At 45.6% G+C, this 11,433-nt stretch overlaps 1 protein-coding gene and 1 non-coding gene across 2 annotated transcripts; one reads left to right on the forward strand and one right to left on the reverse strand.

The window, feature by feature from the left end:
• Positions 1–19: 19 nt before the first annotated feature.
• Positions 20–91, reverse strand: TRNAW-CCA (transfer RNA tryptophan (anticodon CCA)). The gene has a single exon. It is a non-coding gene; the product is annotated as a tRNA-Trp (tRNA).
• An 8,288-nt stretch (positions 92–8,379) lies between these two features.
• Positions 8,380–10,634, forward strand: LOC128085935 (gallinacin-11). The gene is made up of 3 exons (XM_052693964.1): positions 8,380–8,483; positions 9,412–9,540; positions 10,507–10,634. The coding sequence occupies exons 1-3, from the start codon at positions 8,426–8,428 to the stop codon at positions 10,632–10,634; spliced, it is 315 nt and encodes a 104-aa protein (XP_052549924.1). The 5' UTR covers positions 8,380–8,425.
• The last annotated feature ends 799 nt before the right edge of the window (positions 10,635–11,433 follow it).

Genomic DNA, 11,433 nt, shown 5'->3' on the forward strand with positions numbered 1-11,433 from the left:
CAGAGTTTTGCCCCACGTTTGACCCCGATGTGATTTGAACACATAACCTTCTGATCTGGAGTCAGACGCGCTGCCCTTGCGCCACGAGGTCAGGGTGGTGGGCTGAGTTCATGGCTAATGTCTGTTGTGCCTCATGGTCCTGATGGTGCACATGTCTTCTCCAAGGCGACCAGTGGTAGAGTGCCCTGCAGAAAGGTGCTTCTGCCCTTGTGTCTCTGACTGATCTTGTGCTCTCCTGTGAAGTCCAAATTGCTAGAAGAAGCTTGCATGGTAATCAAAGGCAGGACTCTGATACACCTGTGAGATGCATCTCTCTATGCAAGTCTTCTGGGAGCTGTGCTGTGGGCTGAGTTCATGGTTTTCTGTTCTTCGTGCTACCATTTCCCTTGCCTGCTGAATGCCAGCAGGTGAGCTGGTGTTACAGAATCTTAACTTGCTCATCTGTTCCATAACAGGCTACACTGGGGCTGGTACACCTACCAGGTGTCAGAAAGGAGGTGAAACCTCCCTTCTTCCTCCCCAATGCCATGCCCATGCCAGAGGAAGAACGTGCTGGGGGCCATGTAGGCTCCAGGCTGGAAGGAGGCTGGGGCCAATGGTGTGTCAGCAGACCTCAAGGCTGGCTCTTTCCTGATTTGGTGTAATCCTGCCCAAACCTGACTGTAGTGAGAGAGATGGGGTTCAGGCTGCCCTAGGGTTTCTCTTGAAGTGGTGGGCTTCTAGGCTTGGGCTTTTCCCTGGCTCTGGCTTATTTTCTTTCTTTGTCATGTATTCCACCAAGGAAAACATCTTTATCAGAAATTCATTGGGCAACCACAGAATCACAGAATCACAGAACTGTAGGGGTTGGAAGGGACCTGCAGAGATCACTGAGACCAACCCCCCTGCCAAAGCAGGTTCCCTAAACCAGGTCGCAAACCAATTGTCTCAAATATAGCTGGTGCTACATCTCTCTCACGAATGCTATCTGGATAGCATCACCTCCATCCTTCCCATTCCCATTCCCTCTTTCGTTCAAAGAGTGATGTTTCCTGCTCCTTTCCATCCCACTTTTGCTTCGTTGCACTTCCGTCTCACCCCACATCATTTCTCATTGCTCTCGTTTGGCTTAGTGTCAAATAATAGTGCCATCATCCTGTAACTGTTCTCTGACTATAGAAGACACTGATGAGAGTGAAGCACTGCAGGGCTGGGATCTGCTTTAGGAATGTGCCTAGGAGGAAGGTGCATGCCTGTGCACCAGGTAGCAGAGCTCCCAATAGCACCACAGTTACCAGATTTCCTACAATTGCATGGTAGATAAAGTTTATATAAAGTTACAAGAAAGTTCACATTACGGTTATATACTTATCCTGAATGCGGGGAGCTCACTCCCTAGAGCTCAGTGTCAGAAAGCAAACATCTTCCCTGCTCTCCAGACCCTTTAAAAGTCATCACACGCCTTCTCTTAAATTAGCAATGCTGAAGATGGAGAAAAGAGGCTTTGCCAGCCTTTCCTACCTAGCCATTCCCACCAGAGGGAGCCAGGAGCTCGTGGGCTCGCAAGCTGCAGAAGATACGCTGTGCTGAGTGATCAGCCAGCCCTAGGCCATGCTGCAAATCCCTCCACACAGGGCTGTGTTCGTGTGTTAGACTCCTGACACAACACTGGGGGCATAACACGTCTTGAAGAGATGCAGGAGGTATTTTTGGATACTTGACCTTACCAGCTTCATATTTAAATAGAATACACTGATGTAGGCGTGATATTGATATGACAGAGTACCAACTTTTTCAGATTTATCACAAGAATATCCTGCTCCCCACTCAACACCCCTTAAAAATCCCTTAAAACATTATAAACAAGGTCACCTTATCAGATAGTTTGAGAAGTATTTAACTTCAACTGCAGCCAAATTCTGCTCATTTACACTGCTAGAATGCAAACCTTTATTAGCAGCTGGGGAAAGCAGCTGGTTCCCAAAATTGTAGTGTCCCAGGCTACTTCAGAACTATCCCATAGCCACTGAATTTAAGCTTGAAACAAATGAGAAATCATCCCAGCTCATGCTCCCGTTCCTCACACTTCCAAATGCTGTGAGTGTCCATGGGATAATGCACAATTTTCTGAATTTATCTAGAGGACATTGAATGACATTTCATTCAAGGGTAGAATGGTAGTATCCAACCTGAAGCTCTCCTGGGAAGTTGATGGGTATTGATCACTGATACACAGTTCTTCCCTGCCAACTGCACCAGAGATGAAGGCAGCTTCTGGGAACAACTACAAAAACATGCTCAGTGCTTCCCATGCTCCCATCAGAAGTGATTTTGCATATATGTTTGGGGGTTGATGCAGTACGTTTTTCTGCCTGTGGCCTTTATAGATTTAGCTGAGGTGACTGGGAGAGGTGAGCAGGGATGCTGTTACATGGGCTGTTTGCATTGGTGTGGAATGTTAGATTAGCAAGAGCAGCTCCACAGCAGAATGATCACTGAAGGGCTTATCTCTGTTCCCTAGATTAAGAAAAAGGAACAAGCCTTTACCAAAGACTGCTTATCTCACATAGCACAGACACATACCTGAAGGCTGGGTTGAAGTCTGTGTCTCTGTTGACTCCAAGGAAAACAAGATGATGCTAAATTAGACAGCTGGGCTGAGTTTCACTGTACCGCCTTTGGAGGCTGACAGCACAGCAGCCTGCATTTGAACCAGCGTTCTGCATTCCCCTTTATAGTTAGTGCAGAGGTGCAAGCACTGGGTATATGTGTCTGTACAAATGTCTTTCCCACCTGGAACAAAGTGGGAGAAGAGGAAAGCAACAAACAAGAAAAATGAAAGTTCCTGAGGGCAGAGGCACCAAGGATTATAGAATCATAGAATCGTTAAGGTTGGAAAAGGCCAATAAAGCCATCTAGCCCAACTGCCAACCCACCAGAGAATGAGAGCAGAGGATTCAGTGTTTACACGGTCTTGGGGACCAAGGAGGACTAGAAACCATTTTCACAGTGTAAGCTCTGGTCAAAGCTGTTACAAACACCTCCATACATCACTTCCCCTGCACAGTCACAGTCGCAATTTGTCACCTCTGAGTCTGGGCAGCTGATGTGTACAAGCAACAGGGACTACGGAGAGAAACCTCTACCAAAATGAATTTCATCCAAAATCAAAGCACGGTTCATTTGTTTTCCCTAGGGTGACATTTATGGTCATAATTTGAAAGGGATCACGACTGTACAAAATCTTACAGTCTGACAGTGAGAGCATTCACGTGCAAAGGCTGGAAATGACAGGGAAGGATTCTGAATGCTAGGTTATTGGAAAAGCACTCCTCTTCCAGCAGGTTATTAACACACCCAAGGTACTGCATTTCTCCCACACTTCCCATGGAACAATAATAAATAAATAAAATAAAGGAGCCATTTCAGTCCTTAATTAAGCAGAACTGGGCCATTTTATTGCAATTTAAATGTAAGTTTACAGTATTAGAAAGCTGAGTTCCTGCTTTAGTCTGATGAAGAACTAAGTTGGATCTTGTCTGAGAGCTGAGATATTCCCCTTGGCTTCAGCTGGAGAGCTGTCATTTCCTTGTCAGTGCCTTCATTTCATTCTTTTCTCTGGAATGTATGAAAATAGAAATAGACAGTGCTCCTGTCCCATGGCTGCCTGGCAGACACAATGGCACCTGTAAATCTGGAAGGAAAAGCCAACAGAGGAACCAGAAAGGCAGAAAACAATGCACATGGACTGGGGGGAACGTTTATAATGTTGGCATCGAGGTCACTGGGTCGGAACAACATCAATAAATACAGAAACAGGCTCGAATAAGTGACAGTTTTAATGCATTGTTGGCAGAATGACTCGAGCTCTGTAGGGATGGATTCTTGAGAAAGCTGTCATGAATCACTTGTTCTGTGCTCTTTGCACACCTGTGAAACTAGGAGTGCTGCTCTCTAAGTCTGCAAATGGATGATCTGCCCCTCATGTGCCTCCCTGATGCTGCCATAGGACCTGCGATGCATTGCTGGGTCTCCAAAGAAAGAAATCAGGAGTAGTGGGCATCCCATCTGCAGACAAAGGAAATGAAGGACTCCATTCTGTCTTGTGAAAGGTGTTTTGGAAAACAACCCCCATTTCGTTTGTCAACAGAGAAGTAGAAAGTGACAACATTTATTGGAGCAGAGTGGGCAAGCTTGTTTCTAGCTTATGAGCATCCCTAAAGTGTTTGGTTCTGTTGAAGAGAACACCATGGGCATCCAGGTGTTGAACAGTGGCTTTAGGCAGCAGCTGTAGGAACCTGCAACACTAATCTATTCTTTGATCTGATTTATTCTTTAATCAAGTCTTTATTTGTAAGTAGCTAATGCTATTTTGGAATGCTATTCCTTACCTAGTGTAGGGAACCTGCTTTGGCAGGGGGTTGGACTCGATGATCTCTGGAGGTCCCTTCCAACCCCTACAATTCTGTGATTCTGTGATTTTAATAATACAGTAAGCTCCATGAAAACCAAGACCTGGCACCCAGAGCATGAACCAATCCAGTTGGCTGCACACTGCTGTAATGCCTTGTTCTTGGAGAAAGGTTCTGCCATTTGAGGACTTGAGGTGTGGGACAACAGTGGTGCACACTGAGTCTATTCTGGAAGACCTTCCAGCAATTTCCACATGAGTGACAAAACCAAATGAGCTTTCCCCAGAATTCCAGGTGGGTGCGTTTCAACTGACACATAGGTTTTCCATGAGATGTACAACACATTCAGATCAAAACTACATGAGAAGAATAGTAAGATTAATCTTCACCTCTGAGGGAGAAGTTCTTCCTGGTACTTTCATATTCTGATGTTCAGATGTTTGCTCTGTGTGACGTGTGAGTGGAGGTGGCAATGAACAGTGATCTGTGCTGGCTTGACCTCACCAAGTTAAATAACCATCTGCATGTTTTCCAAGATGTCTGAAAGCAAAATGAGCCAGTGCAGGATCCAGGAGACGTAGCCTGTGGCAATGTCTGTCCTTCCAGCTGCAGCCTGGAGATCACTGTCTGAGGTGGATTTGGTTTGCCAGGTAGGAAGCACATGGCATCCTCCACGAGGGTGGAGGAGCTACAGGGTATGGGATTTGGGCCTGGTTGTGGTGGTGTCAGGGATGAATGAGAAGGATGATGCTCTGTGACACTCCTGACAGCCCATCATCATTTTTCCCCCAGAGGGTGGTGAGGCACTGGCACAGGTTGCCCAAGGAGGCTGTGGATGCCCCATCCCTGCAGGCATTCAAGGCCAGGCTGGATGTGGCTCTGGGCAGCCTGGGCTGCTGGTTGGCGACCTGCACACAGCAGGGGGTTGGAACTGGATGAACATTTGTGGCCCTTTTCAACCCAGGCCATTCCATGATTCTAGGTTCTACAATCATGTACGTGACTCCATTTACCTCCCTTGTCATCTGCCACTGTGAGGTGAAGAGGGCTTTCCAGAGTCCCCAGGCTGACTGAGGTTGTTAGCAGGGCAATTAGCAGCAATTATGGACTTTTACAGGGCCACGTAGCCCCCTCCTCCTGGTGAAAAGCGAGTTTATGGCAACTTCATGGGGCTAATTTTATGGAAATTTGGTGCGATTTTCATGTGCCTGCTTTTACAAACACAGGGCCCATGCCTTGCTCTCCCCAGCAAGCCTCATATGGATAAGCTTGGTGCTAGTAGGGAATAATGAAGTACCTGGAGTATTCCGTGAGAAAAGACATCATGGTGTGCTCCAGAAGAGGCTAAAACTACCTACAAAATTAGGAGAAGAGAGTTTTCAATCCGTCTGTCCTATCACTGTCCATAACATCCATGGGCCTCAGGTCATTAGCCATCCTACAGTGGTCCCAGGGTCCTTTCTTAGTTGAGAAATAATAATCAGCAGCTTGTTCGAAGTTTTCAACAGTTTGGCCCCAAAGTTCTGAGAGAAAACTACGAATTACTCACAGACATTTGTTATATTTGTTAAACAGTTCTGGAAAAAAAACATATATATATTATTTCCTTTGTGTCCTCCACCTGCACAGTGGAGAAATTTTGATATTAAGAGAAATAAATTCTTTTTTTTTCTCCCAGTGACAAATCCATAGCAACAAGTTGGGGAAGTCCCAGCTCACTTCGGTCCAAACTAAACCCATTTCTGTTTTCCAGGTCAATGAGTCATGAAATATGACTGAAATATGCACAAAACTCCATCTGTATCTTACTTGAACATTACTTGTACACTACTTGCATATGACCTGCAGGCAGCCTGGCCATTAACTCATTCATCTGATAACATTTCATACCTACCCCCTCTCGACGCAGTACACAATGTTTGCCATGTGCAGGCTGCAAGAATGTCTATGATGCTCTCCAGTGTGCACACAGACCAGGTGCTTGCAGAATCTACTGCCCTGTAAATGATGAGTGGGGTGGGGGATGCCTCTTTAATGCATGCAAATGCTGTAAGAAATACAGAGCAATAGCGTTTGTTCCCAAACAGTAAAGAAATGAAAAAGGATCTGTATTCTAAGCACCAAATCATTTCTGTTTTCCTCTTAGGCTCTTCCATGATTCCTCAATAAAAGAATTATTCTTCCGTATCTGACTCCTGGTGTTCATCCATTTAGTTTGGGTTACTTCTATGGGGGTCTGAGGAGAAAAAATCCCATTTTATCAACTGCAGATACAGCAAATAAAGAAATTCTGACAAGGGGAACATTTTCTATTCAAGGAAAGGAGTGCAACAAGAGCTGAGTGTTAAAATCCACGTTGATTCAAATACTGGAAGCGAGGTACCAAGCACAATAATTAGGGGTAGGCTTGCTCTTCACAAATAAATGTGTTTTTTGTTACACCAGAACAAGGTGTGGACACAGCTTACATTAGCTGAAATTACACTGCTGTAGCAATTGGTAGGGCAGAAAGATTTTTCAGTGCTGTTTCGTGTGACGCTGTTGGATAAGAAGGCATTAATACTTCATTCTTTTCTTTTCTGACAGCTCTGTAGCTAGGATACGTGAGACATAGCCCCACTTTTGTTTTACCCTGGGAGCATTTGAATCCATTTCTGCTCCTTTTCAGACTGTCAAGTACTGAAGAAATACTCATTTTACCTGCCTGACCCTGTTGCATGTAGCCAAAAAATAATCATACTTCTACTATAGCAGGGGCACCATCGCAGGTCTGCTGGTCTGGATAGTGAGTGCTCCGGTTGGCAGAGGGTTATTATGGGACAGGATCCCTTGCTACAAGTCCTATGTTTTGAATAAAACTGAACAAAACACTTAGGAATGATCTACACGCAGACCCTGTGATTTTAGAAATATCTGCCTGAGGCTGGTTTGTATCATGCAGGAGCTATGGGGGCTGCGTGGGATCTGTGGAGCAGCAGCTGGAAAAGACATGGGATCCCTATGTCATCTTTGAAGAACAGCAGATACTCTTAGTTCTGCATTTGACCAGCTAAGTATACGGGTAGCTATAGCACAAACTGCCATACATGTGTGGGCCCCTAAGCTCCCAGTGTAGCCAATCATGTACTTTCAGTCCTAGAAGCACTAATTAAACATTTGACCCATATGTAGACATACCCATTGTAGACGCCTGCATCTCGGTGTCTGAGTTTGTCTGAGCCTTGCACTGACCAGCACCACTGGGCTTCGATCCACTGACCACACGCAGGTGTCCAGGGCCACAGGAATGGCATTCGGTTGTAGTCATGTGCAGGTTGGCCCCAAGGTCCTATGTCTCACCTGGTAGTCCTGTAAGATGTCTTGGAAACTCCAGAGCATCACAGAGGAGTTAGGCCTATATATTTGGGCAACTGAATGAAGTCCACAGTAGCCTACCCTAAGGAACCTGCTTTAGTGGGGGGTTGGACTAGGTGATCTCCAGAGGTCCCTTCCAACCCCTGTGATTCTGTGATTTTATCAACCAACCAATGCCTTCGGAGAGAAATCTGGTTGTTTAGTTTGTTCACGCACCAATAAATGAAGACAGCAAACACTGCAGCAGCACCTTGGGCCCTCTCTTATGCTCAGCATCACCAACAACCCAATGTCATTCCCAGGCACTTTCTCCCCTACCGAAACAACGGCTCATTTTCTCCACGTGGCCCATTAGCAATTAACAAATTGAAGTTCAGTAACGAGGCTCTTGGGGTGGGTCGGTTTTGAGAAGCAGCCCTCCTGGAGGCATGGTGAGGAGGTACGGTTACCTCTGTGCTGGCTTTTGTGACCCTCTGTCATTGTTCAGGCTTAGCCGTGTGCAGCGGTCAAGCTGTACTCGTTACTCCATGGCCTGCCTTCCACATTCCCTACTGCCAAAGTTCCCCGGACAGCCTGGTTTGTTCCCAAAGCTCTATAAAAACAAGAGTGCTCCTTGCTCCCTTGTTCCAGGTTTCTGGTGTTGTCACCCTGCCTCCACGCTGCGGCTGAGATCTTCTACCATGAATCTCCTCTCCTGCCTCATGGCTCTGCTCCTCTTCCTCCTCCAGGCTCTTCCAGGTAAGGAGCAACACCTATGCTGGGGTCTGCCTGTATGAAACAGTGAATCTTGTTGCATAGAAGTTGTGTAATGGTACAGACTGTATTTCCCTGTGTTAATCAGCTCCTTTCATTAGTGGTGATTCCTTAGTCCAGCAACTGGAGTGAAAAATGACCAGCTCCAAATGACCAGTCATCAAGCAGAGCATTCCTAGAGATGCCACTACAACATGCTGGTCTCCTTCAAACTCTGTGAAGTTTTTTTATTCCATTGTGTGGCAGTGCTACAAGAAGGCACCATGGAAATGCTTCTTCATAACCCAGGTCACCAGTCTTTTCACTGGGGAACTGTAGCAGAGGAGTAGAGGTACTCCCTTGCATTACTCAAGTTGAACTGCCCCAGTGAAGTTTACTTAAGCTCTCCAAATATGCTGACACCCTTTCCCGGACCTTCAGTTGCATTCATTTACTGATTGTGCTTTTAACCTAACTTTTCTCCATGCCTCATGAAGCTCCCCATCTTAGGATAAGGCTTTCAAAATAGAAGGAATCAGATAAATATTTTCTCAGTGGTAACTGGACCAGATCCCAACATTTAATTTTGGTTAAGTTACAGGGACAGCTCAGGGCATGCAAGCACATTGCTCTCCCTCCCATGACCAGCCTGCAGCATTGCAGCCCTGGAACTTAAGGTGATGTGCATGATGTGCAGGGAGTAGGATATGTTCAGAAACTCAACAGGCGTTGCTTTTCTCCAGTTGTACAAAGTCCTTCTTTGGAGTCCTGCGAGGTCCATGAGCATTCTCAAAACTTTTGGGCAAACTGTTTTGTGCTTTGAGGGGTCTTTGTGTCACACCCCTAATAGGGGTCCACGGGGTTTCAGCAGGAGGAAGATCATGAGACATGGACTGATCCTGCAGCACAACTGGGAATCCCATTCTTCCTGTAGGTCTCAGCTTGCCCAGAGACACCTCACGTTGTGTTGGCTACCATGGGTACTGCATCCGTTCCAAAGTCTGCCCCAAACCATTTGCTGCATTTGGAACTTGCTCTTGGCGTCAGAAAACCTGCTGTGTAGGTATGTGTGGGAACCCAGGCAGGCAATTTCTGGAGGGGAGAATATCGAAGTCAGCAAAACAATCTCCCTGTGTCCCCAAATGGTCCAAGACCTCTCCTTTCATCTACACAGGTGGATCTGGCTGTCCCTGTGCTAATGGCAGCGTGGAGCCCAAGAACAAGGTTGCTATATCATGTTAGCATAAAGCCCAGTGTTCTGTTTCCCACAGAACAGCGATTTGGTGAAAGAACACAAAAATTGTGTCCCCCACAGAATATGCTTTCATCCATATTTATTCCCAGTATCCTCTGTCTGCTGGAGGACTGCTGAGTGCAACCACTGTGATATGTTTAACAGGCACCACCTCACTTCCTTCCAGTCCTTGATGGACCTGCTTCCTTTTGGAGCTCCCCAACAATCAATTAATGCCTGTATATCTGCACACGATTAATAGCCAGGTGTGCTAATCTGAGCCAAAGTTCATCCAGCATCCTGTATCTGACCTCAGCCAGAAGCAGATGCTTCTGTACAGCCTGTGTGTGTGAAATGGATATCATGAACTCCACAACAATAGAATTACGATTTCTCAGATATTCTCTTGGCTTTCATGAATTGGCAGCTTTTAGATCTAGATATCCTTGTGTGTAAAAGTCCTCACTGATTTTTCCCCCCTGAAATTGGGTATTTCTTCTCTATCTCTGAAAAGCACTTCTTTCATTCTGTGCAGCAGTTGAAATGAATGGTCCTTATGCAGCCATCTTCATAGCTATATAATATCCCTCCTTCAGTTTCCTTTTCAAGGTGATATGTCACAAAATCCTCCTCTTACAGAAGTGCTCCGAACCACCCCATAGTGCTTCTTTATGTCTTTGCTTTTGAGGACTATGAACCAGAACTTCACAATACTTTCTGTATAGGTGTGTACCAGTGATTCAGACGATGATGTAATTATGTTTCCTGTTTTAACTTCAACCCTTTCCATTTCAGACACTACATCAAACTTCCATAATTGTCAAGACGAGGGAGGCCATTGTGTATCTCCAAAAATCAGATGTCTGCAAGAACAGCTGGGACTTTGCCCTCTAAAAAAATGGAAGTGCTGCAAAGAAATATAATGCAGACCTTGCAGAATTGCAGAATGCCACAGAAATGCACAGGCAAGAAAACAAAGAAGCTTTCTTGCAGTGTTGTAGAGAAGCTGCCCGACTTTCTCAACACAGCAAGTTTGCAATTCATTAGAGGTGACATGCTTTTTTAATCTATACAACAAAGGCAATAAACATTAAATTAGCACTGTAACAGTCCCACATATACACAGAGAGAGGCAGAAGGTCTCACAGGCACACATAGAAATGCACAGAAACATTGCTGTTAAACCCTTGGAAACCACATCCCCTCCCACTCCAAACTTCACCTCCCTCTTCTGTCTGTCCCATCAGGTGGTCTGTCCTGGTTGGAGATCTCCAGCTGATGTCTTCCTTTGAGACACACTCTTTGCTCTCAGTGCTCATGCTCTTAAGGCAAATCTTGGGAAATGCTGTGCCCTTCCTTCCTGAGCCCTTTGCCAGAAAAGAGTGAGTTTTGGGGAATCTCAGCACCTCTCAGAAGGTCACCTACGTCTGCAGGTGTGCATGCAAAGAGTCAATGTGTTTGCAGCTGTCACAGCCTGGTGTGCAGAGCTGTGAGGGCAGATGAAAACTCCATCTTCTTTATATTATTTATTGGCACTATCTTATAATGTTCATTCATCTTTGTAGATGGAACTATTGTTCAGAAAATTCTGTAAGATCGTTCCATTTTAATTCCAAAGCAAAGCCTCTGTGCTTAGTGCTGCGTCAGTAAAAATGAGGCAGCATCTTTTCCTTCCATTAAAAAAATGGGTGTGGTAGGAGAGAGCTGTGATTTCTTTGAGTG

Source organism: Tympanuchus pallidicinctus, unplaced genomic scaffold (assembly GCF_026119805.1).
Source record: "Tympanuchus pallidicinctus isolate F22 unplaced genomic scaffold, pur_lepc_1.0 scaffold1, whole genome shotgun sequence".
Lineage (NCBI taxonomy): Eukaryota > Metazoa > Chordata > Aves > Galliformes > Phasianidae > Tympanuchus > Tympanuchus pallidicinctus.

What these genes read in the sequence shown, in the direction of transcription:
- LOC128085935 (XM_052693964.1), top strand. Translation starts at nt 8,426, where the DNA reads ATGAATCTCCTCTCCTGCCTCATGGCTCTGCTCCTCTTCCTCCTCCAG. An exon ending in CCTCCTCCAGGCTCTTCCAG is followed by an intron (nt 8,484 to 9,411) that starts GTAAGGAGCAAC and finishes TTCTTCCTGTAG; the next exon opens with GTCTCAGCTTGCCCAGAGAC. An exon ending in TCAGAAAACCTGCTGTGTAG is followed by an intron (nt 9,541 to 10,506) that starts GTATGTGTGGGA and finishes TTTCCATTTCAG; the next exon opens with ACACTACATCAAACTTCCAT.